Source organism: Panthera tigris, chromosome A1, assembly GCF_018350195.1.
Source record: "Panthera tigris isolate Pti1 chromosome A1, P.tigris_Pti1_mat1.1, whole genome shotgun sequence".
Taxonomy (NCBI): domain Eukaryota; kingdom Metazoa; phylum Chordata; class Mammalia; order Carnivora; family Felidae; genus Panthera; species Panthera tigris.
Window position 1 is genome coordinate 203,167,848 of NC_056660.1, and position 27,679 is coordinate 203,195,526.

Genomic DNA, 27,679 nt, shown 5'->3' on the forward strand with positions numbered 1-27,679 from the left:
CAGATAAAGGGGTAGTATCCAAAGTCTATAAAGAACTTACCAAACTCCACACCCAAAAAACAAATAATCCAGTGAAGAAATGGGCAAAAGACATGAATAGACACTTTTCCAAGGAAGACAGCCAGATGGCCAACTGACTGCTTAACCGCACTCAGCATCAGAGAAATACAAATCAAAACCACGATGAGATACCACCTCACACCTGTCAGAATGGCTTACATTAACAACTCAGGCAACAACAGATGTTGGTGAGAATGTGGAGAAAGAGGATCTCTTTTGCACTGCTGGTGAGAATGCAAACTGGTACAGCCACTCTGGAAAACAGTACGGGGGTTCCTCAAAAAATTAAAAATAGAACTACCCTACAACCCAGCAATTGCACTACTAGGTATCTATCCAAGGGATACAGGTGTGCTGTTTCGAAGGGGCACATGCACCCCAATGTTTATAGCAGGACTATCAACAATAGCCAAAGTACGGAAAAAGCCCAAATGTCCATTGATGGATGAATGGATAAAGAAGACATAGTATATATACACAATGGAGTATTACTTGGCAATCAAAAAGAATGAAATCTTGCCATTTGCAACTATGTGGATGGACCTGGAAGGTATAATGCTAAGCAAAATTAGTCAGAAAGACAAAGATCATATGACTTCACTTATATGAGGAATTTAAGATACAAAACAGATGAACATAAGTAAAGGGAAGCAAAAAATAATATAAAAACAGGAGGGTGGCAAAACATGAGACTCTTAAATATAGAGAACAAACAGAGGGTTGCTGGAGGGTTGTGGGGCGATGGGCTAAATGGGTAAGGGGCATTAAGGAATTTACTCCTGAATTCATTGTTGCACTACATGCTAACTAACTTGGATGTAAATTTTAAAATAAACAAATAAAAAGGAAAACAAAACAAAACAAAACAAAAACCCCACAACCAACAACTCGTGCCGAGAGCACTTTTTAGTAAATTATGCTGAAGTTAAAAAAAATAAAATAAGAAATAAGAAATTAAAATAAAATGGAAGTCAGTTCAGTTATAGAAAATAAAGTCATATTTTGGGACGTCTGAGTTTGTGCCCTGGGAGATGAAAATTCATAGCAAAAAGCTTTGGCCAGACTGGTTGTCAGGTGGGCAGTTGTTGGAGGTCCAAGTAGGCATGGAAGTGCAGTAGGTATGATTCTGGAAAGCATAACATAGAAAGCATTTTGGAAAATCTGCTCCAAAGTCTCCTTCATTCTTCTCCTAAGTAAGAAGCAACCCCAGGACTTAAACTTTTGTGTATGCGGCAAATGGCAGCAGCTGCTGGGAGAAAGGGTAGGACAAATCACTACTGGATAACCAGCAACTTTTGTCATGTAAAAACAGCTGTCGCTTGTTTCTTCTACAAGGTTCACATTTCTTCATATCATTTTGTCAGTGGTTGGTATCTTCTTGCTGAAATCTCAATTGGGTTTTTTAAAAATATACTTAAACAGTTTAGAAAGATATGGTTCCTCCCTTTCTTGAGTGCCATCTTTCCTTTAGCTATTTTTGTTTAAGAAACATCAACAGAGTGGTTAAGTGGACCCAGTTAAGTGGAACCTCGTCAGATCTAGGTTGCCATTTTCTATTGTAGAAGGCACTGAAAACCCACAGGATGTGGACAGGATGTTGCCTAGCACAAAATGAGTACTCGTTAACTAGTAGCTACTGTTACTATTACCAGCTGAGATACTAAATTGAATAAGGGGACAAAGTCTGTCTATCTGGAATTTTAAAAAAAAAGTTAAGATAAGCTTCCAGATAATGAGTCCTAAACATAAATCCATGTGGGACACACACAAAAATGCACTCCCCTCCCTCCATCCAAGCTGCATACTAATATACTTATTAATAAAATGCCTTTATATTTAATTTAGCAAAAGGTGAAACATTCCAGGAATGTATGCATGACCAAAAGTGAATGAATGTTTTCATTAGAGAAAACAGTAACCCTTTTCCTGGCAATGCCATCATCCAACTACTTGTCCTGTGTTCATCATTAAAATCCAACCATTGGTGCTTACACAGACCGTATTCTGGGTGAGATGCATTACAGCAAGGACCAAATCCAGTACAAGTACTCTAAAGTTCTTACATATAGAGTTAAGATTTTCATAAGATTTCCTATTATAGTCTTCGAATGCTCTATTGGTCTCATTTACAACCATGATTCTAATCTTTATGTGACCATGTTTCCAGGTTACTATAATTATACCCAACACTAATGAAGCAGTGATCCCCAATCAGACACAAGGGTGTGGACCTAAAGTATGTCCTGTCCAAGCTTCTATGCTCATACATACCCCAATGGGACAAAACCACAGAGCTGGCTATAATTTGCAAGAACAAAATTTTCCATGAATCAGTAGAAGCCTGAAAGTTTTAAAGGCACTTTTCTAGAGGGAGTGATTTCTGAAGCAAACTGTTCCAGTAAACTCGGAGAGTAGTGACAAAACATTAAAAAATAAAGCCATGTGGGGCACTCAGGTGTCCTAGTTGTTTAAGTGTCAGACTTCCTCTCAGGTCACAATCTCACAGTTCGTGAGTTCAAGCCCCCGGTCAGGCTCTGTGCTGACACCTCAGAGCCTGGAGCCTGCTTCAGATTCTGTGTCTCCCTCTCCCTCTGCCCCTACCCCACTTATGCTCAATCTCTGTCTCTCAAAAATGAATAAACATTAAAGGAAAAAAAGATTACAAATAAAGCCATGACATTCTGTTTCATCCATCTGGGGAAGAAGCTATCTCCCTGCTGACATAACACAAGGTGGTTAGTCAGTCACACTTTATCCTATTTCTCTATAGACGTTTAAATGTGACATTTCAGTTCAAACCAGTGTTTATGTATGTGTAGCAGAGAACTAGAATCACAAGGTCTGGATAGAATTAACCAGGCACAGACCCTGCCACATTAGTGTAAGCCCTGTACTCTTGTGGAAAGTGCATTCCCCAAATGGGAGAAAGAAAGGGCAAAGGCAAGGCTGGCTGATAGCAACTCACTGGCTTTTGGAAAATCAGGTCCAGAAAAGAGCTCATTTAGATAAAAGTTCACTGGCTAACTCCAGTTCTACACATTACTAGAGAAGTTTCCAAGTTTTGCTTTTCCTAGAGTAAGCCAGAAACAACGTAGGTGGATGGGGGGGGGGGGGGGGGATTAAAAAAAAAGTGGCCTTATTTCAATTTCTGAATGGTCCATTTCCATGTGTTTTGACTGTGCCCTACATCAAATCACATTGCTGCTGTGTTTTTCATCTTCCCAAGTGCAAAAGGAAGGAGAAGGAGAAGGTTCTTGGATCTTCCTATTCTCTCTTTATGGTAGAGGAAACAGGAACACCTGCAATCCCTTGCCCTGAGTTCTCACTTCCTTTTTCATGTCTCTCCATTGTTGGGGGAAGGAACTAGACACCATCATTCCACGTGTCACCTGCATACCCCAAATCCACATCACTTCAATTCTTCTCAAAGTCTGTAACAACCACTTTGACTCCCCACCATTCTATTGCTGCCACTTGTATGTGCCCCCAAACTCACAGTGACCTTAGGTGAGCTGGATAACTCTCCTCCCCATTCCATTACCTCTCTGCCTTTGTTATCCCCAGTAACTCCACACAACAAAAGTCCAAGTACCCAGATCTCTGAGGGCTGTTTTGGTCTATGGGTGAAATTTGAAATATCCAGGGGCAAACTGGACTCTCTAACTTTTAGACTACTTTTTCATTAGTATTATACTTCAGAAATAGGCTTTTTAAAAGAATTGGAAAGCAGAGTTTAAAGTTGTGATCTTTGACAGGAATATGAAGTACAAATATTTTACGTAGAATGAGGTAGTCATATGCTTTCACAATCAACTCGACAGAGATGTAATATCTCCCCACTATTTAGAGTCCAAGCCTTTAAAGTTCTTCATAATCATAAACTAGATGTTCTCTACCTATTCAATATAATTTTCCACTCCTCCCCCAAATAAATTATCTACCAAGACCCTATCTTTTCCTCCCACTATCTTAACCATCGTAAGTCAAGAGTTTGAAATAGTCAACATTCTAATTGCTGTCTCATTATCTCCTTCCTTTTGCACAAGACTATCTACTGTCTCATTCTAATTACTGTCTAGTTATCTCAATTACTGTCTCTCATTATCTAATTACTGTCTCATTATCTCATTATACCCACTTTATCCAAAAGATTTCCCTCCAGAATTACAGTATATACCATGCTAAATGTCTATATAACCACTTAAATAGTGAACAGTTCAATTCCTTAGCCCAATATGTAACTTCTAAGAGATAAGTTTAAAAACAGCAATCTTGGGGTGTTGGGTGGCTCAGATGGTTAAGCGTCTGGCTCTTGATTTTGGCAGGTCATGATCTCGCGATTTGTGGGATGAAGCCCCACATCAGGCTCTGCGCTGACAGCAGGGAGCCTACTTAGGGTTCTCTCTCTCTCTCTCTCTCTGCCCGTCCCCTGCTCACATTCTTCCTCTCTCCCTCTCTCTCTCTCTCTCTCTCTCGCTCTCGCTCTCAAAATAAACATTTAAAAAAAAAGAACAGCCATCTTGAGTGCTTCAAAATTCAAATGTTACCATTTCTACTGCTTTACTTAACTAACACTTTAAAAGTTTCACTTTAGGGGCGTGTGGGTGGTTCAGTCGGTCGAGTGTCCAACTCTTAATTTCAGCTCAGGTCATGGTCCCAGAGTCATGAGATGGAGCCCCACTTTGGACTCCGTGCTGAGCATGGAGCCTGCTTAAGATTCTCAAGTTCTCTCCCTCTGCCCCTCTCCCTGCTCCTGTCCTCTCTCTCAAATTAAAAAAAAAAAAAAAAAAAAAAAAAGTCTCACTTAAAAGTGTTTTTTTTCCTCCTTGTTAATTACACTAATTTATCTTTCCTTTGGGAATCTAAGGAGCAGCTGGAACATGCAAGTTGCTGCCACTGACGTGTAGAATTTTGGTTGTTTGTTTTTCTCCTCTTACCATTCCGACCCAATATTTGTTGGCAAAGACTCTCAAAAACTGGCAGGAGCTATAAATTAGATATTTGAACTATTCTCCCCTAACTATACAAATGAGCTGTCCAACTTTCCAGTACTAAAATGCTTTAATTCACAAGACGTATGCCTTAAGGGACTTGAAAATTTGCCTCTAAGTCAGATGAACACATGGGTTATGAGTTATTAATTATACATAATAAGGCTTTGGGATAGGATAAATTGAACTAAACCCTAAACCTGACTGACAGATAATATATCCCATATTTGTGTTGGATGAGAAAACAGCAAAATCTAAAAGTTAGGGCCATGACTTGGATAGAATCAGAAAGGCCAAGGCCCACTATCCAGATTCATTACAAAATACCTAACTGTTATTCCCTGACTCCATCAAGGCCTGAACGCCCACTGCAGAAAAAGATTAGTCCTCTCTCTCCGTCCTATTCCAATCCCTAGAAAAAAAATACAGAGAGAATGATAAAAAGATTTATATGCTGAAAAACTGTCCAGAGTTAGACAGAAACATACATATAATGTATTAAAATTTATCCATTTACTTATATATATTCTTTACTTAGATGAGTAATTTAAACACAAACTTCCAATTTAAGACAAACGAGAAAATAACGGATGGTCAAAAAGGCCTAAAAGACACATCAACATTAGCACTTCACTGCCTACGCGTAATTCTTTTTTTTTGGTAACACACTGTGGGGTACAATGGACTTTTAAAAAAATTATTTCCAGTTGAATATCTATACATAGTGTAACAATACAAGAATAAAAAATAAGTCATATCTTCCAGTTGTATGCCTTAGAAAAAAAAGAACAATAAAATAGGATGGATGAAAATTATTTCTGTTGATTTTAGACTTCACCATAAATAATCCAAGGTCACCAACCTTTGGGAGTATTAATTTAAGAAATTTTGTATCCAAAAAATCATTTAAATATCCTAAGCAATAAAGTAAAATAAAACCAACTGAAGCATAGTTTTTAACTCAAGTAATACAACTAGATGACAAAGGATTAGTCAGCAGCAAAGAATGAGGTCCTAAATTCTGAAAATATAGAAAAAGATTTACTACAATAACAAAAATAAATAAATCCAAGTATCATTATTTTTAGTTTAAGCTGAATCCAGGAATTATCTCATTAAAAAAAAAAATCCAAGTTGCTGCTTTCCAGATATACCCACAAGTACTTTGGGAAAAGGAAAAGGGCATAAAGATACGATTTATTGTTTTCCTAGTAGAACTTTCATGATGTAATTCAGACTTGAGGTTACTAATGACCTGAGATCCATTAGCAAATTGCATTTATTACTTAAAAATTAAAAAGGAGCCTTTCCTGCTTTAAAACACATGTACACACCCACACAAACACACACAAACAGATCTTAATCTCAAGCACAGCAAAACAGAAGTTGATTACCAAACCAATAGATATTGTGAGTTATAAACTGAGTAAACATGAGCATTACAGTAAAAAATTTCACAACAGTTAATTCTTTTTCTGCTTTAGAGATAGTTTATATGTGCTTATAATTATTTCAAGAAACTTAGTACCAAATTAGTTACAGAGAGAGACAGATATTCCAAGTATTCACTCATTCATTCACCTATACACAGCTTTTGGCACAGTAGCAAAGTCACAAAGAAAATCTACACTTTTACTGCAAAAAGACATGGTCTTTACTGATGTTTAGATAAACAAAGAGGTAGCTAATAAAAAAAAGGGCCACCATTTTTCTCAAATGTCATCAATTACATAAGACCTCAAAACACATTCTGATTTGGAAAAAAAAATTCTTGCCAACAATTAAGAGAGCGAGTAATTTCATCTATTTCCCAGTGGCAAGTCTTCCCCGGATGGTAGTAACCAGCAAAACTATTCACTTGAGCCTTTTGTCACCAGAGACCATTGCTACATCTCTACGCAAACATGATGAACTCAATTTATTAGTCAAATAGCTGAATTCCATTCAAGTGCACTTAATACAGTAATACACTTTATAAATTGATTGAAATTAAAAACACCTCTGATTGGAAATGGGATTCTTAAGAATACAATACTGATTTCAAATTATATGTTTCACTGGTGTCCTGATGAAACATACAAAGCAAATGATGTCATTGTTTCCAGCATCTCTGAAAGATTACCTAGTCCCTTAAGGTATTAAAATAGAAGTGAGAAAATACATCCCTGAAATCTAGAATTGGTACTACAGTTTGAAAAGTTGAAGCCAATTTGATATGGTTAATTCAGATCATGGTTAAATGGTAAGAGGATAGCTCAGGAGTTGACACAAGTCTCAAATTAGTAATCTTTGTTGAAAAAACATAAACGAAGGTACCTGTAATGTTTACAAGGTCAGAGTGTTCAGATCCATGTATGTAAGTCCTAAGATCCTAAAAACTTAATCTCTTAAAATATTGTTGACCATTGAGGAAGAATAAAAAAATCCAAATGGATTACATCTAAAATGAGGCTGTTCTTTCTCCTTTTATAAAATACTTTTGGAATTCATAACACAAAAAATATGCACAGAAATACATTCAGAATTTTCAATCTTTTAAAAAAAAATCAAGGGATCTTGAAAAATATCCCTGTTTGCTTTGCATTCTTCAGTCTTCCTTCTCTTCCAAGAGCTTTGCTACAGATGTCTATCAGCTGTATAGAGTGATACTTTATTTGCCTGTTCCCACAACAGAAGAGGTGGCTTTGTCGGACAACAGCTTGGTCTTGAAAATTTACTTCTGGTAGGATTCTCTCACTTTTGCCTGCAGCGCATCACATGTCTTCTTGGCATCGCCTAGAAGCATGGCCGTGTTGGGTTTGTAGAAGATTGGATTGTCCACTGCAGCATAGCCAACACCCAGTGACCTCTTCATAACGATGACCTAAGGAGCAAAGATTAAGGGACAAAATGAGTGTATTTAACAGACTGGGCTGGGATGTGATAGGTATGCCCACACTGCCCTGCCCTAGCTTTAAATGAAGCATCACCACTACTAACTCCTGAGTACACAGTTTTCTAAAATGCACAAGGAGTTGTTTTTTTAATGCAGGCACACATTGTATTAACTTTAATTTTTTAAATGTGCCCATACTCACATCCAAGAGAGAAAAATCTTGTTAACAATAAATAGTTTATCTATGAAACATAAGATTACAAGTGATTTTCTTCTCAGAGCTTTTCTCTATAAAGACCCTGTAACATTTTCTACTCAGAAAAATAAGCATCTTTCTCTAATGTGTTAAAGAGACCAAACTTAGTGCATAAGCTTCTAATGGGAAAATGGCATGATTCCTATTCCACCACTTTAAAGTACATCAGAAGGTTCCAGGTGCGCCTGGGTGGCTCAGTCAGTAAAGTGTCTGAATCTTGATTTCCGCTCAGATCATGATCTCACAGTGGTGGGTTCAAGCACCAGGTTGGGCTCCATGCTGACAGTACAGAGCCTGCTTGGTGTTCTCTCTCTCTCTGCCCCACCCTGGCTCACTCGCACTCTCTCTTTCTCAAAATAAATAAATAAACATTAAAAAGAAAAAGAAGGTGCCAAGACAAAAGCCCAAAGAGCAATCTAGCCCATCACATGACAGAGGTAATAACTAATATTACAGTCCTACAAAGCAAAATGGAAGAAGCAAACCTGTCTCTACTATTGATGTAGTATAGTCATTGACACCTACATGGATTATGGATGGTGCTATCCTGTTAAATAGCACGTCAGTTCTCAGGAAAATAAAAAGCCTTTCTGTGGTTGTCTAGGTAGTTTATCCAAAAATGAAAGCAGTCTAAATTTATTCACACTTCACTCAGCCTTAGTATAGTCTTCTTCAAATTCTCCAATTTGATGACGAATGCAGTAATTTTTTATCTACACATGAATAAGTGCGTATCACACTCCCATATTTTCAATGAAGAGAAACAAAATTAAAGGGAAATGTACTTACATAATTACATAATTATGACTGTTAAAATGCAGATCTGACCTAAGGGTAGTAAAGACATGTCCCTCGAATGAGGCAGGGGAAAGGTATAAGCCTTTGAGTCTCTATGACCCAGCGGTGAGCCTCCACAGAGGTGATGTGCGCAGGCCTTGCTTCCTTATGCCACGTTATAGTTTGGATTTCTAAATCACCGTTCTTCCAGACACCCCATAACAACAACAAATTCCCTTTAAAAAAATTAAATGAAAAAACATGCTCATCTTCGTATATGAAGGCAATGATATGACTCACTGTCCCAGAGGGAAGCCATCTGCTTCACTGGACTCTATCTGGAAGTCAGCCAGACTCATTCCAAAAGCTCACAGATCTTTTTTCAGCTGTGGCTACAGATTTTGTTAATCCATCCACATAATATCGTTTGGTTCTAATGGTGACCAGGGCATTCACTCGGGTTCTCTATTGGCCACCGAACAGACAGAAGCTGGATATAGAGAGCTAGGCCCTACACCCACTCAAGCTCCCGCAGCTTTTAAAAGGCATCAGCGCTCCTCGCCGAGTGAACCAGGATGGCTCTGTGCGCATGTCTGAAGAGACATTTGACTATGAGAATGAAACACAAGTCTGAAACTTTACCTGCTTTGATTTCCAGACCTCGAGGACTGGCATGCCTGCAATAATAGAGTTGGGGTCTTCCTGAGCTGCTGAATTAACAGTGTCATTAGCTCCAATTACAAGGACCAGATCGGTGTCTACGTAATAAAGGAAAAAAAAAGAGAAAATATAAGTCTCAAATAGGCTATTTTCATTTTTTTTCAGGCAAATTATAGTGATCTGCACTTTGTAACAATAGTAACAAAAGCCAACATTTATAGGATGCACACTTGTGCCAGGCACTGTACAAAGAGCTTTATCAGAGAGGGTCGGTAACTTAGCCAATGCCACACAGCTAAAAGCAGTAGGTCCTGCATGTGAACCTGAGCATGCTGACTGGAGCTTACATTATTGTGCTTTCCCTCCCCCCAGATGCATCTACCTAATCTAACTTTGCGGGTTTTTTTATTATCTCAAAATGATCTTGTTGGTTATATTATTTTTTAGAAGACTGGCATTCCATTTTCAACTTTTAAAATGACCACATATGATGCTATTTGATGTCTCAAAGAAAATGGTCTAAGAGTCTGTACTGTATTAAAGCTGTGCCCATAATTCCTGGAACTGGCAGGTTTCACACAAAATTTTGCAACAGTGAAATCTCAAAGGGGGCATAAAATTAAAATGGTCCAAACTCCCTCTTTAAGGACTATAATATAAATTACCTTAGAACTTTGCCAAAAATGCCATGTGAATGTAGATACACATATAACTTCATTATTTTTCTCTAATAAACAGCATTTTTTAAGTTTACAGTGGACACTTGCCAGGGGGAACTGGTTTAACTTTAACAAACATGATCTTGGGCCAAATGTCATTAACATTCAACATCTACCCAATGACAGCCATAAAGTACAGCACCTTATCTACTGAAATCCTAGTACTTTAAAAGAAAATAGAAAACTACTTTATTGATTATGAATCAGTACAATTAGAAGCCAGGAAAATCTCAGACACTGGCTAGCATTATACATTAAATTAGCAACAGAAGCAATTTTATAAATGAGAAACCTGAGGCTGGGATCTAGTGCAAACAAGCGAGAATTGTGACCTAGATCCCAAAGCCAGATCTCTTCCGAGTCCCTCTGCAATGAGCTCCACTATCTCTCAAGATTTTCACCACCCCTCAAAGGCACAAAAGTACCCATGCTACTCACAAATCTGTTGTGCCTTATTCAGTACCGTCTTTCACTGCTTTCATTTCAACTGCACACCTACTAGGGGTAGGTTACTCTTCATTGGACTAGTGGGTGTTCAGAAATCCCACAATTTACGTCCTAAGACGGGCATTGCTTTATTCAGACTAAGAATATTTAGACTTCAGCATCGCCTCTACCACTTACCTGGGAAATCATGGTTGATCTCGTCCATTTCCAGCACAATATCATATGGCACCCCAGCCTCAGCCAGCAGCACATTAAGCTGACCAGGCATCCGGCCTGCAACTGGGTGAATTCCAAACCTAGACATGAAACAAATGAACAGCTGGCCTTACTTGATGGGCCAAAATGTACAGAGACCCCAACATCACCTCCAAATCTGCACACTTTGTTCTTGGCACCTCTGCTTTTCCTGGTACTATCTGATCTCTACAGGCGGGACTAGAACTAGTCCAGATATATGATCAATCTACAAATATTGAAGTTGGAGGTTTAATATCTCAGTATACACAAATGATAACTCCTCTCAAAAAATAAGTGTAACCTTAGAACCTGACTCTTCCATATGTTTTAAGTACAAAGAATTTCCAACAACATTAATAAATAAGATCACCTTACATTTAATAAGCATTATGTTCTCTCATGATACTTTCTGATAAATCTTGAATCTTTAAAAACTTATGTAAGTCAGCCTGGAATTAAACACTTGCCATGAAAAATCAACATTATTCCATCAAAAGCTGACTTCACATTCAACTTTAACCTCTGTGTTCAAAGCTGGAGAAATAAAACAGTGTCATGGACAGGAGTTAACAGCCTACAATCTTTCAGAAAACGATATGAAGCATTACTCTGCATCCCAGAAGAAATGTGATAGCAACATGCTGGAGTGTTTCAAAGACAGAGTGATACACAAATCAGAGCTCCACACTTTTATTAAGGCAAAAGAAACTGAAGCATCCAGCAATTTCTTTCAACCACAACCATAATGGGATCTTTGGAGTCATTTAATCCAGCCCCTTGCCCACAGTATTGATCTCTGTCTCCTCAGCACTGGGCACAATGCTTGACACACAGGAAGGGCTCAATATAAAGTGAGTGAGTGAGTGAGTGAGTGAGTGAGTGAATGAGTGAATGAATCCAGTGAAGAAATGCATTTGATAGTAGTTCTTGGCAGGGATCTATCCGACTTCAGTTTAAACACTTTCAGTAACCAGAAACTTACTCCTTCCTAAGGTCTATTCCATTACTAGACAATCTCAAAAATTATATAACACACACACACACACACACACACACACACACACACACACACACACACATTCATATTCAACCGAAGGGAACCCCTATCTCATTGCTTTCCAAGGTCTGTAGTTTTGCTCTGGAGCCATAATGAGTTTATTCCCTCTTTCATACGTGGATTCCTCTGAGCTATCCTACGATGCTCACTAAGCAAAACATCCTCAATTCTTTCAATTACTCAATGCTGACAGATCCGCTGCTCTCTGAGTCCCATTTCCACAATGCAATATCCAGCTCAAATCTCAGTCCCCCAAAGTGAATACAGTATGCTGGATGCAATCTAAATTTTTTTTTTTCAACGTTTTTTATTTTTATTTTTGGGACAGAGAGAGACAGAGCATGAACGGGGGAGGGGCAGAGAGAGAGGGAGACACAGAATCGGAAACAGGCTCCAGGCTCCGAGCCATCAGCCCAGAGCCTGACGCGGGGCTCGAACTCACGGACCGCGAGATCGTGACCTGGCTGAAGTCGGACGCTTAACCGACTGCGCCACCCAGGCGCCCCTGGATGCAATCTAGATGCATAAGGCGCAGCAAGAAAATCCCATCCTTAGACCTTTCATTGACAATGATGCCTAAGTCGGCCTTAGCTTTTAGGGCCGCCACAATACACTGCTGGCTCACACAAAAATCATGTCATTTAAGACACAGAAACTGCTGCCAAGTCAGGTGTCCCCACTGTTAATAGAGGTCCTGCTGGGAACAGATTAAAGCAGCACAGGAATTGACCCCTCCCAAAAACACAGACCTGAAAAGAGCTTTAAAATGGCCATTTAATTGCCCAAATAGATGATAAGGGATTTTCCCACATCTTTAAAAGTGATAATGAAGGGGCGCCCGGGTGGCTCAGTCGGTTGAGCGTCCGACTTCGGCTCAGGTCATGATCTCGCGGTTTGTGGGTTCGAGCCCCGCGTCAGGCTCTGTGCTGACAGCTCAGAGCCTGGACCCTGCTTCGGATTCTGTGTCTCCCTCTCTCTCTGCTCCCCACCCCCCAACTCACACTCTGTCTCTCTCTCCTTCAAAAGTAAATAAACATTTAAAAAAAAAATTAAAGTGATAATGAAGAGTCTGAATTACTGGGGGATCTTGTAGTTGGGGGGGGGACATCAAGTGACAGGTACTCTCTTTTATCAAATTTATTTTTAATCTTCGTTTGGAGATCACCGAATGCCCCTAAATAATAATTTATGTTTATTAAAAAAACAGAAACCCCAGGCTAAAAGGAAACAAAACAGTTACCCCTATGCAGTTATACAACAGATAATCATTTTATTTCTCCTCTTTTTTAAATATATTTTCCCGATTTTCTATGAGAATGTACACTTTTGTGGGAGAATCAAACCATGTGATTAAGGGGCTTTGGGGAAACTCCGAAGGGCTAGGAGGACGGTGACATCAGTGACCTTGGCCCAGCCGGGATCTTCCCAGCTTCACAGTCGCTGAAAGGAGGAGAATGTACACTTTTTATGGTGGGAAAAATTAACTTCATTTAAAATAACTTAATACTTCATGCTATTATAGTGTAACACCATTTACAAATGATTTCTCACATATTATTCCATTCTATCCCTAATCATCTTTAAAATTCTCCATCCAGAATTAGAACACTGGGGCGCCTGAATGGCTCAGTCAGTTGAGTGCCCAACTCTTGATTTTGGCTCAGATCAGGACACCAGGGTCATGAGATCGAGCACCGCATCGGGCTGTACGCTGAGTGTGGAACCTGCTGAAGATTCTCTCTCTCTCTCTCCCCCCACCCCCACTCACCCCCCAACTCATGTACTCACTCTTTCTCTCTCTCTCTCTAAAATAAAAGAATTAAAATAAAACAAAAAGAATTAGAACATAAGAGCAAGTGATTCAAACCCAGTCCTTGGTTAAATAAGCAGAGCTTCAGAGCTTTACCCATACACCTAACAGAAAGAAGCAAGAATGTAGTAAGGGGGGCTGCTGGTATATATTCTGGCACAACGGCCAATGCTGGCTCTTCCTGATGTGCTATGCAGTTTGTATAACTTTTTTAGTAAATAGTTACAGCTGGGATTCAAACTCAGGTTTTTCTGCCTCAAGAGTCTGAACTTTTAGCTCTATACATTATAGTAGTATAAGGGAGATATATATTTGAGAGGTATTTTGTTTAGTTGACAGCTCAGGTTTTACTAGTTACGTTGCTGCTAGGCAGGTTACTTAAGGACTCTCGCTGTCTCAGTTTTCCCAGAGTAGTAACCAGCTGTTACTATCAGCCCATATCCTGCCAAGGGCTATATAAAACTGTGTAGAAACGGTTTGAGAAATACTTATTATTATTCTCTGCTTGGATGGGTAAAAAAAGGAGTTCCAAAAATCCAATTCGCACTGTTCTTTGAGAATAATTGAGAGCCCAGAAAGTTTCAACAGTGCTACAAGCTATAAAATAGAAAAAAAAAAAAAAAAATTAAATATCTGCAAGAACAAACAGACACAGAAGAAAAATATGTCTCAGAAGAAAAATATGTCTCATGTATTTCAACTACTTCATCACCTTTCCCCTCAGTGGGCTAGCTGTAGTTTTGTTCTAGCGAAAATAAAATTAAGGGCAGTCATTGTTTCACTCCAGTCATTAGTTCACTCCAGACCATGCTCACCACCTCATAGGGTTTTAAGTTCTTCCACCACAAATTCTCCTGTCGTTTTGGGGACTGTAACAGTTCGACACCTGAGAAAAAATTTTAAATGTTCTCTAAAAACAAGATTGCTTTCTTTTTAGGTTCAAAAAATGTTTCTCTATTTATTGAGAGAGAGAGGGAGAGGGAGAGGGAGAGGGAGGGAGTGCATGGGCAGGGGAGGGGCAGAGAGAGAGGGAGAGAGACTCCCACACAGGCTCCACACTGTCAGCACAGAGCCCAATGGGGAGCACAGAGTCCCACATGACCCCGTGAAGTCACTACCTGAGCCTAATTCAAGAGTCAGACACTGAACTAAGTCACCCAGGTGCCCCAATTGCTTTCTTTTTAAACTAGACATTGCTATCTTAATGTCATAGTCTATATCAAACCAAAGTTTTCAATCACTCCTGAAAACAAAAGAAATAAGGCAAAATACTGACAATTTAGGCTCCCACTCTTCATGTGGTAATGCAAGCTGTCTTCAGCACTGCAGCTGTTTTCAAATTGCCTCAGAGAAAACACTTCTGCAGGGGTAAGTGGACTCTCTGGTTAAGGTAACTTCTTTAAGATTTTAGTGTTTTCTTTATAGTGGCAATAACATAAAACATTTGAAAAAAAAAATCTCCAGGAACCAAAGTATATGCTCAATAAATCAGACTTATTGAGACTTACTAAGACTCAAATATGAACATAAATATCATTTTAGTACTTTAGTAACAATATAGTACTTTAGGGGTGGCTGGTTGGCTCAGTTAGTAGAGCATGTAATCTTGATCTCAGGGTCATGAGTTTGAGCTGCAAGTTGGGTGTGGAGCCCCCTAGGGGAGGCGAGGGGAGGGGAGGGGAGGAAAGGAAGGAAGAGAAAGAAAGAAAGAAAAGAGAAAAGAATGCAAGAAAGAAAAGAAAGAAAGAAAGAAAGAAAGAAAGAAAGAAAGAAAGAAAGAAAGAAAGAAAGAAAGAAAGAAAGAATGAATGAATGAATATAGCCTTTTCCAGCTTCTGGAGGCTGTTCCCATTCCCTGGCTTATCACTGCATCCCTCTGACTTCTGCTTCCATTATAACATCTCCTTCCCTGACTCTGACCCTCTTCTCTCTCTTATGACAACCCTAGTGATCACATGGGCCCACGTGAATAATCCAAGATAGTCTCCCCATCTTAAAATCCTTGCCTTAAATCTACAAAGTCCCTTTTGCCATGTGAAGCAACATGTTCACAGGTTTGGGGGATTAAAGTGGATATCTTTGGTGGTGCCTGGGAGGCTCAGTTCGTTGAGTGTCTGACTTCAGCTCAGGTCATGATCTCACAGTTCGTGAGTTCAAGTTCCACAACTGGCTCTCTGCTGTCATCATGGAGCCTGCTTCAGATCCTCTGTACCCCTCTCTCCCTGCCCCTCCCCCACTCATATTTTCTCTCTCTCTGTCTCTCTCTCAAAAATAAATAAACATTTTTTAAAAAACTTAAAACAATAAAAAAAAGAAAAACAAGTGGACATCTTTAGGGCCTTTATTCAGCCTACCACAAACTTCCTTTCTAGTCCTAAAATTCCAGGAACTAGGGTTTCTATTTTAGCTGAATAAGTCAATATATACAGTATGTAAATTACTTTTGGATTTCAACTCTGTATCTTTCCTTTATTCTAGTAATTTTATTGTTTTTAATAAAACAATAGTAATTAATTTGTTTTTAATACTGCCCTTATCTTTAAATTAATCCATCTAGCTATCATCTTTATGCTTTAACTGACATGTCTTGGGCCAGATTAGAAATCAAAGACCTCTAAATGTATTTGTTGTTATTGTAATTTTTAATTAGCTACAGACTGCATAAAGACATTATTTCTGTTGAGCTAGTTGTGAAGGGTAAACAATCACAAAGCTAATCAATATGTTATGCTAAATATCCCAAACGATAGATCATTTTATATGTGTTAGCACAATAATTTATTATACCAAACCTTAAGACTCTAAGGTTGGAGAAAAACACATGCAAGGCTCTAACAAGAAAATGCCAGTGTTTTGAGAGAAATAACAGAACACGCTAAATTTTTAGAAATATATATGTGCACACTGATAAGTCAATGTGAGTTTATAACAATTCTGGCCCATATAACTGACTAATCTCCAAAGTCAGTATTAAAGTTAATTATACCAGACAATGGTTTGGCCATAACCAGCAATTTCCAGGAACTGATGGACAATGCTCATTAATGTTCCATCATCATACGAAGAATATCCAGAATTTCAAAATGCAAAGCCTACTAGCCTTTTAGTTCTTTCCTCTGAGCCATGAATATTATCTTCATTGTACACATGCTTAAAGCAGAATTAGCTGTGCTTGTCTACAAGATTCTACAGAAGGAAAATAAATACTACAATGAGATCACAAAGATCTGCCAAGGTGCCTCAGTGGCTCAGTTGGTTAAGCATTTGACTCTTGATTTCAGCTTGGGTCATAATCTTGTGGTTCGTGGGTTCAAGCCCCGTGTTGGGCTCTGCACTGGCAGTGTGAAGTCTGCTTGAGATTCTCTCTCTGACTCTCTCTCTCCCCCTCCTCTGCTCCCTCTCTCTCTAACTAAATAAACATTAAAAAAAAAAAAAAAAAGATATTCCATGTTCCCAGAACTTTTTCTTTATGCATCTCCTCCTTATGATGCACTGCATCATAGTAACTGGTTGACATGACTGTGCTCTCCAAACTGGGCACAACATGAGCACAGGAACCGTGTCTTATCTGTCAGTTCCCACAGCAGCTGGCACTCCTTATAGGGATTCCAAGAGAGGGAGGGAAGGAAAGGGTTTTAAGAAACACAGTGTGCCCAGTAAGGTACACGGACTCATACATTTTTATGTCTCTTTTTAGAGAAAGAATTTAGGGAAGTGGCAAGAAACAGCAGTTAAAAGCTGTAGAGTGCCACTGCCTGGATTCACAGCATTTGGGCAGTTTGGTCTGTATGCCTTACGCCTCCTCTGTGTGCAATGGGATTGATAATAAAACCTCTTCAGAGGAGTATTGTGAGATTTAAGTGAGATAGTTCACATAAAGAGTTTTTTATACAAAGTATTTTAGACCAATGCCAAGCACAATAAGCCTTTAATAAATTAAGCTGCAATTATAAAATTCTATTCCAATACATTTCTGTAATATAAATGCTCTCTGTATTTTTCACACAAATACACATTTTAATGATCACTTATATAAAAATACACATTTTTTTTCATTAAAACAAATGTTAGTTTGATGTCAACATGTTTTGGTTGGTTTTCTAATTTTTACCTTGAAATTCTAGTAAATATCAGTATAGTCCAATAAAAGCCAGAAGTTCTTTGTATTCACAACTACATCAAAAGACTAGAGAAATTATGTAGTCAAAATAGACGAAGGCTAGTAATTGTGAATACTGCACTCACTGGGAACTTGGTCATAACTAATGTTTAAATACATACTTATTTGATAAAGTCAAATTTTAAAAGGCTATACATAATCCTTCCACCGATACTATTAGGCAAAAAAGCATGGTTTCCTCAACTGACAGATACAACAAATGTTATTAAGTCAGGATAATCTCTTCGATTATCTTGAAGCAAGAAAAATTTGAACATTTCTTGCTGTTTTCCTCTCTCAAATATGAAAATGACAGCCTTTTGCGAAACATTATAGAATAAAAACTAAGGCCTCAGTCCCTGATTAAAGACAGACCCAGGCACAGTTCAAAACCAGTGAAATGATCTACTCAAATAAATCAACCTGATCTTCAGAGCCTTTTAAACTAACCAAGAAAGAATAAAAACAAGTAAGAGGGTATACAAAGGCTATTTGTAAATATTGCGTGACCTGGATAGAACTGGGTAAAGATGCAATTCAAAAGACACCCTATTTCTTAAACCTTTTTTATTGTACATGATGATATAAAGCCTATTCTTACACTTTTCGCAACTTCACGTTAGATTTTAGACACCACATGCTCCAAAGGGGACACAACAATGTTTACTCCCATGATTGTGGGTCATGGAGACAATATGTCCTGACCAGGGTGCGTTACAGCAGTTGGTTCTTGGACATGTGGGACTAGTAAAGAGTATAAAACATTCACCACATGGATCTTACCACAACCGTTCAAATTAACTACATTTTCCTTCTTGCATTATGAAAATATCCAGATTTAGTTCAGCAATAAAACATGAAGAAGAGTCAAGTATCCCAATTCAACAATAAGACAAAGAAACTACAGAGACAACTGGGCCTCATCCTACAGTATTGAGTGTTTTCCCCATTTTACAACCTCTTACTATTTATTATAAATATTGCAAAATCTCTTCAGATTTTAAAAAAAATCTTTTTACAACCTGCAACAATTTGGTTATACATTTTGCCAGTCACTGTGCAAAATGTTTTCATACTCAAGATGTTCAAATGGCTAATTTCCTTTCTTTGTGTTTTATTATTTAATATAATTTATTGTCAAATTGGCTAACATACAGTATGTACAGTGTGCTCTTGGTTTTGGCGGTAGATTCCCGTGGTTCATCACTTACATACAACACCCAGTGCTCATCCCAACAAGTGCCCTCCTCGATGCCTAGTACCCATTTTAGCCTCTCCCCCACACCCCATCAACTCTCAATTTGTTCTATGTATTTAAGAGTCTCTTCTGGTTTGCCTCCCTCCCTCTCTATTTTTCACCCTTTCCTTCCCCCATGACCTTCTGTTAAGTTTCTCAAGTTACACATGAGTGAAAACATATGATATCTGTCTTTCACTGACTTATTTCACTTAGCATAATACCTCCCAGCTCCATCCACATTGCTGCAAATAGCATGATTTCACTCTTCCTCATTTGCAAGTAGTATTCCATTGCATATATAAACCACATCTTTAACCATTCATCAGTTGATGGACATTTAGGCTCTTTCCATAATTTGGCCATTGTTGGAAGTGCACTGGGGTACATGTGCCCTTATGCATCAGCACTCCTGTATCTTTTGGATAAATTCCTAGTAGTGCTATTACTGGGTTGTAGGACAGTTCTATTTTTAATTTTTTGAGGAACCTCCACACTGGCTTCCAGAGCAGCTGTACCAGTCTACATTCCCACCAACAGTGCAGGGGGGTTCCCATTTCTCCACATCCTCGCCAGCATCTGTAGTTTCCTGATTTGTTCATTTCGGCCACTCTGACTGGCGTGAGGCGATATCTGAGTGTGGTTTTGATTTGTATTTCCCTGATGATGAGTGATGCTGAACATCTTTTCATGTGTCTGTTTGCCATCCGGACGTCTTCTCTGGAAAAGTGTCTATTCGTGTCTTCTGCCCAATTCTTCACTGGATTATTTGTTTTCCGGGTTTGAGTTTGGTACGTTCTTTATAGATTTTGGATACTAACCCTTTACCTGATATGTCATTTGCAAATACTTTTCCCATTCCGTTGGCTGCCTTTTAGTTTTGTTGATTGTTTCCTTTGCAGTGCAGAAACTTTTTATCTTGATGAGGTCCCAACAGTTCATTTTTGCTTTTAATTCCCTTGCCTTTGGAGATGTGTCGAGTAAGAAATTGCTGTGACTGGGGCCAAAGAAGTTGTTGCCTGTTTCTCCTCTAGGGTTTTGATGGCTTCCTGTCTCACATTTAGGTTTTTCATCCATTTTGAGTGTTTTGTGTGGTGTAAGAAAGTGTCCTAGTTTCAGTCTTTTACATGTTGCTGTCCAGTTCTCCCAGCACCATTTGCTAAAGAGACTGTCTTTTTTTCCATTGGATACTCTTTCCTGCGTTGTCAAAGATTAGTTGGCCATACATTTGTCGGTCCAATTCTAGGTTCTCTATTCTATTCCATTTGTCTATGTGTCTGTTTTTGTGCCAATACTATACTGTCTTGATGATTACAGCTTTGTAGTTCTTTTACTGTGTTTTATATTTTTAAATTACATAGACTGCATTTGGGAATTCTGCCTTCCCAATACCATCATCCCACAATTTTCCTAAATATGTTATTCTAAGCTCCTAGGAAGTTCACAAATGAGAAAAAAGACATAACATGGGGAAATTTTTTTAAAGTTTCATTTGTTGAAAGCCTGTTTCTTCTTTTTTAACCATAAATATTTATAAATCAATAAAACCTTTCGACTTAAAATAGATGGCTGGGGAGCAGGCTGTGGATGGCTGTCGCCTGCTAGTCAGCACTGGGGCCGGGCTGTGGGACAAGCTGTGGGCCTCACCCCTCTGTCCTGAGGCCACTTCTCCCTCTTGGGGTTGCAGGTGAGACGGAGTCACAATTTCCACACTCAGAACCAATTGTTGGGAGTCAGTTCACCATTTTTTTTCCTTATTCCCCTACCTTGGGATTTCTCAAATATTTGTCATTTATCATCCAAAGATCTCCAGTAAAAGAATTTTTTCAAGGGCGCTAATGATGATGATATTTCTCAGGGAGAATGCCATTCAACTCCCTGAACAAGAATGTCTTGGTCTGTTTAGGCTGCTATAACAAAATACTTTAAACCGGGTGGCTGAGTTCTGGAGGCTGAGAAATGTGGGATCAAGGCGCTGAGAGATTTCTGCAGCGGTCTGGAACTGAACCTGTAATAATCTCTGAGCAAGGGAAGCCTTAAGGCAGTGGGATAAAATCTTCAAAGACTGGAGAGAAAAGAACTGTCATCATGGAATTTTAAGGTATACAAAATGAAAGAAAATCTACCATTAACCTCTCACTAAAGAACCTTTAAAAGATATGTTTCAGGGTGCCTGAGTGGCTCAGACAGTTAAGCTTCCGACTCTTGATTTTGGCTCAGGTCATGATCTCACAGTTGAGATCAAGCTGCTTGTTGGGCTCTGTGCTGACAGCATGGAGCCTGCTTGGGCCCCTTCCCCACGCTTGCTCTCTCTCTCAAAATGGATGATTAAAAAAAAAACAAAAAACTTAAAAAAATTTAAAGATATGTTTCATTTGGTCTCTCTGACTTATTTCACTTAGCATAATACTCTCTAGCTCCATCCATGTTGTTTTAAATGGCAAGATTTCATTCTTTTTGATAGCTGAGTAGTATTCCGTTGTGTAAACATACCACATCTTCTTTACCTATTCATCAGTCGATGGCCATTTGGACTGTTTCCGTAAGTTGGCTATTGTAGATAATGCTACAATGAGCACTGGGGTGCATATAAACCTCTGAGTTAGTATTTTTGTGTTCTTTGGGTAAATGCCTAGTGGTGCAATTGCTGGACCATAGGGTAGTTCCACTTTTGACTTTTTGAGGAGACTCCCCTGTTTTCCAGAGTGGCTGCACTAGTGTTCATTCCCACCAACAGTACTAGGGGGATCTCCCCTTCTCCACATCCTCACCAACACCTGTTGTTTGTATTGTTGATTTTAGCCAAGCTGACAGGTGCGAGGTGGTATCTCATCATAATTTTGATTTGTATTTCCCTGATGATGAGTGATGTCGAGCATGCTTTCATGCATCTGTTGGCCATCCGTATATCTTTGGAAAAATGTCTATTCATGTCTTCTGCCCATTCCTTAACCGGATCATTTCATTTTTTGGGTGGTGAGCTTTATGATTTCTTTATATATTTTGGATACTAACCAAAACGGTCTCTTAACTATAGGAAATTGATGGTTACCAGAGGGGAGGCGGGTGGGGGGATGGGTTAAATAGGTGATGGGACTTAAGGAGTATGCTTGTGATAAGCACCGGGTGTTGTATGGAATTGTAGACCTGAAACTAATACAATACTGTGTTACCTGGAATTCAAATAACAACTTAAAAAAGAAATTAAAAAAAAAGAGTTAAAATAAACCTTACAGATTCTCTAATCCAACTACTTCCTCAGGCAGGCCTCCTTTATCTAGAATTACATTGAATACGTGTGCACTGTACTGTGTCACAGAGCAGGCTGGGAGCTGCACTGCAGGTGCAACACACAGTCCCTGGTGGCAACATACACCTTAAAGACTTTTGTATTCTATGTTTGCACATGGCAGTGCTCCATTCTGGGGAGGGTCCATGAAGGTAACAGAAGGATCTGTTACCTTCAATTACATTCAATTACTTTCATAATGTGGATGAAATTGTGCACATAATGTGCATAATGTGCACATAATGTGCATAATTGTGCATTTCACCTGTGAAAAATATGTGCATTTCACCTGTGAAAAAACCTGAAAGGGCAGGTTTCTTTGGTTTATCACATTCTGATCAGAACTTCTGACTGACAGCTACAAGTCACTGATGAGAAGCACAAGGAAAAGTGGCATTTTTTGTTTGTCTGTTTGTTTGTTTTAAAAAGTAACTGCAGTAAATCCAGTGGAGAATAAAACCTTCTAAAACATGAAGCGGGGTAAACGTAACACACACCGTCCTTACTGGTGAAAAGGCTAGGACCAGCTGGGCAAGGTTAGCTTATCCATCTGAATAGAAACAGACTAATGAAGTGGGACAAAATCTTCCTTGCCACCCTCAAAAACGGACTGATGGGAAAAGCTGTGGAATCAACTTTCTGGCAAGGCTTCTTAGGCCAAAGGATAGACACCCGCCTCTCGAAAATTGTGAAAGCCCTTCGAAGCAGTGCTTCAGACAAACTCACTTGTACAATTCTGAATGAAAAAAAAAATGTTCATTTAATTTCCTAGAACTTTCCAATAGCCAGAACTAGAGAACATTATGTACCTTTCATTCTTTTTTTGAAGGCAAATAAGGGCTGAACTGCTACTCGGGTCTGAAATCTGGTGTTCATCTATGGCCTTCCCTTCTGGAGGAAAAAAAATTATGAATGTTAAAGAGCTTACAAAAATGTCTCAGGGGCACAATTTTTCCAAGACAGAATAACAGAACCTGTCCTATGACTGTGAATGAGAAAATGTTTGACAGAAGGCTATGGTCACGTTTTCCATTTGTGCAAGTGCCCGGTGATGCTGAGGTACAGCCAAAGAATGAGAAGTCGTCTAAAGAGGATCAGGTCAGGGGCGCCTGGATGGCTCAGTTGGTTAAGCGCCTGACTTTGGTTCAGGTCATGATCTCGTGGTTGAGGGGTTCCAGCCCCGCATCAGGTTCTATGCTGACAGCTCAGAGCCTGGAGCCTGCTTTGGATTCTGTGTCTCCCTCTCATTCTTCTCCTTCCCCGCTTGTACTCAGTCTCTCTCTCTCTCTCAAAAAAATTAACATTAAAAAAAAATTTTTTTTAAAAAGAGGATCAGGTCAGACGACAATGCAAACATCAATGCAGTCTTCTGCAGAACTGCGTCACACTACCCTTTCCACTCCGAGGATGTTTTTATAGATTGTGCCCAAATCTGGCTTTTCCATCACTAAACCAAATCCAGCAACCAAGCCCAGAATAGAAACAGTATGACTACTGACACGCTTTCTATTTCAAAATAACCAACAAGACTATGAAGAGTGATATCAGAGGAAAAAACCAAAATTCTATTTTTCACTAATGTTCTAAAATATTATATTCCAGCATATTACAGAGACTTGGTAAGAATTATACATAATTTTATCTTCCTGTCTGAATAACTGTAATGATGTTGCAGAACGGCTGTTGGAAGGCAACAGCCAGTGAGCACCATAAAATGGAAATTGTCAGCAAGATAGTGAAGAACTGGAACATGAAATGAGAAAAGGGCTTTTAGTTATTTATACTCCGCCATGTTTACATGAACCTCATTGAAGAACATCGGCTCAAAGAGTTTATTATGACTAATACTAGAACAAGAAGCCAAAAACCACCCTGATGGTCAGAGGCACCAGTTTCATGAGAAGTAAAAGTTTCTCCCTCAGACCACCAGAATGCCCGTGACAAACATGTCCAAGAAATGAGTCCTACAAGGGTATGGCAGAGCCTTTACAAAATACCCAAATCACAGGCTTTCTTTCCACCACACCAATATGCTGGTGAACAATACAAATAGAAGGCCAAAGGTGGTCTGGCCAACAGTCAACCCGCGAGGAACAGGGTCGCTTTTTTTTTTTTTTAATTTTTTTTCAACGTTTTTTATTTATTTTTGGGACAGAGAGAGACAGAGCATGAACGGGGGAGGGGCAGAGAGAGAGGGAGACACAGAATCAGAAACAGGCTCCAGGCTCCGAGCCATCAGCCCAGAGCCCGACGCGGGGCTTGAACTCACGGACCGCGAGATCGTGACCTGGCTGAAGTCGGACGCTCAACCGACTGCGCCACCCAGGCGCCCCCAGGGTCGCTTTTTAGGAGCACAACTGACACCTCTGAGAAATTACTGGCAATTCTATTCAATAGGCTGAACATAGACGTGAGTGAATGTACATACTTTCTTTGGTTTTCCTCGCTTCTACCAAAAGTTTCGTTCATATGACTAATTACACAAATAACTCCCATCACACCCACCTTCCTGGCCACTATGTTTTTCAAAAAGCCAGGCTCGGAGCAAAGTGCAAAGAAATAACACCACATTCTTTCAGAAAACTTGAAGCCCTGGCTAATTCATCACCCAGTGGTACCAGCTGTAACTCTGAAATTCTGATACAATTTTCTGTGCTACAGCTGTTTGTCATCATTTGGGCTGCATCTGAACTGAAGACACAATGGGGCTGTAAGTGTCTCCAAGTCAGAATCTTCAAGCCTATGATATAACCTCCCCGTGAATGTACATTTCACTGTGAATACGCAGAATTTTCATCCGTGTACTCAAGGACCTATTCTCAGGACCTAGAACGGTGCCTGGCACCAAACACTATATAACTATCTGTTCAGTGAATGGTCATGAACATGAATAGTCATGTCTAAAAAGAATGTATTGCAAGTTGTCGCTGAAATGCTAAATAAAATGTCTTCTTTCGTTACTCAAATTTCAGAATATTTTATCAGGCCTAATTAATATCTATTCTCTTCAGAAGCATGTGCCTTTATTACCTTATAAATCTGAATGTCCTATCTCTTCCTGCATCCCAATACATAACAAATCCAAGAAGGCTGAACTCTGTTTACTTGAATTATATGTAATCCATGAAAAACAAGAAAATCCAGTTAGACTGACAAAATATTTCATCTTCAACTATCTTCAAAGAACGGATTCCTTAGCAAAAAATAACATATATTTAAACCGATAGCCATGCCACACGAGACTGTAAAGCACTATTAAACCGCAAATACCAATGGCAGCTGGATGTGTTTAGACAGAGAATGAAAAAGAGTAAATGTTTTTAAAAACCTGCAAAAAATTCATGTTCTGAGTAGCACAAGAGGTTTCAAAGGTCCCCTGGTTAATTACCTACTCCTCTCCTCTGCATTCTGATCTTCCTTCCACTCTACTTTTCCTAGCATACTATCACATTAAATGGAATTCATTCATGGATTCATTTGTGTACAGATTTGTTTTCCTCGTAACTATAAACATTTGAGAGTGGGAATTGGGCTTATGCACCCTTGAATCCCAATCCCTAGTATAAATTTCTACCAACAAATTATTAACAGAAAGATGTAGTTGAACATTAATAGGAAAGCAATACATAGTATCAGTCAGTAAATCAGAGAAACTGAAAGGTGGTTTCACAAATTCAAAAGACTTCTGTGGTGAGCCAAGCAATATGGCTTTCTGAAAAGAAAATCCAGCAGTGATTAATTGCAAACAGAAAAAAATTACACCTCTTTCTAAGAATTACTCACTGGGAACACTATCTCTGCTTTATAATGAAAAGCCCATCGTATTGATCCAAAGATTGGGAAATAAAGAGAAAAAAAAATGCATTTTTGTAGTGTAAGATTTTGGTAATAAAATGCTTTTAGAGATCAAGCAGAGGTTAGGGAAGCTATAGAGGCGTTCTGGCCAACTGGGAAGCAACAATGTACTGGCCACTAGAGAAAGTCTAAGTCAGTGAACATTCATGCCGTTCGGAAAGGAGCTCTTGTCATGAAATGTCATGTGCTGCATTATGCAATCTCAGCTCCCGGTGAGTATGTTATGACTGTAGCCAAAGGAAAGGAAAACAGGAGTGTCTCTAAATCAATCATGGGCCATGAAGCCAGACAGACTGTATGACAGATGCAATTTTTCTTGGCACCACTTGGGCATAACTAATTGATGACAATCGTATGTCCTCACTGGCACATTTCCATGGGGTATGTGTGCGAATATGTCACCACATCTGGATGCTAGGCATGCTGGGGTCCTGAGGCACAAAGATCTACTGACACCAGAGGCCCAGCAGCTGTGCTCAATGAACACCGTGGGAGCTCCACAGAGTGATGAAAGGACGAAATTACTGCTAACTGTAAATACAGATTTATTTCATTAAAATACGAGGTAATGCTGCAGCCATCTCATGCAAACAGACATTTGTCTCCTAAAAAAAAAAAAAAAGAAGAAGAAGAAGAAGAAGAAAGCCAGCATCTACAGATAGACATATTCCTAACTTCATCAAAAAAATCTGCATTTCTCCCAGGAAAAGATGATAATACACATGAGACAAAATCAACAATTTCTATGACTCCCTTTCAGTTAAGAAAAAAAAAAACCCACTCAGAAACTAGAAAGGAAAAATAGGATAATCCACTGTCACTGTATTAGCAAGAACACTTTGCTTCCATTTAACTCAAACATGAGATTTGCATATGAAGCCCATGGTGAAAATTCAACAGATCACAGTAAAAAACTGAACTCTCTCAGTAAAACGTTCTCAGTAAAACGACGGAACTCTCTCTCACATAAAGTCTGATATTCTGTTCACAAAATTACTTCAATAAAACACAAATTATAACTGAGAAACTATTCATATATGTTTAATTAAATATCTCCCATAAATCTTAAGTAATTATTTTTCCCATGCAGTCTAACAGAAATCAACCTAAAACAACAATTTTTGTTATGTCCTCATGGATCAAAATCACATTTTAATTAGGTCAGAAACCGAAATTTCATTTGTCTCATCCCTTTTATTATCATTTTTTCCATCCCTCTTAGTCCTCTCCCCTCACATCCTGCTTCTGTC

At 39.0% G+C, this 27,679-nt stretch overlaps 1 protein-coding gene across 2 annotated transcripts in view; it reads right to left on the bottom strand.

The window, feature by feature from the left end:
* Window positions 1–7,528: 7,528 nt before the first annotated feature.
* NNT (nicotinamide nucleotide transhydrogenase) overlaps window positions 7,529–27,679 on the bottom strand; it is a 93,645-nt gene continuing 73,494 nt past the window's right edge. For both annotated transcript variants that reach the window (XM_007095411.3, XM_042995132.1), the window contains exons 20-22: window positions 10,963–11,081; window positions 9,602–9,717; window positions 7,529–7,914 (exon numbers count right to left, since the gene is read on the bottom strand). In XM_007095411.3, the coding sequence (XP_007095473.2) occupies window positions 7,765–7,914; window positions 9,602–9,717; window positions 10,963–11,081 (385 nt within the window). In that variant the 3' untranslated portion in view covers window positions 7,529–7,764. The remainder of the gene's footprint in view (window positions 7,915–9,601; window positions 9,718–10,962; window positions 11,082–27,679) is intronic.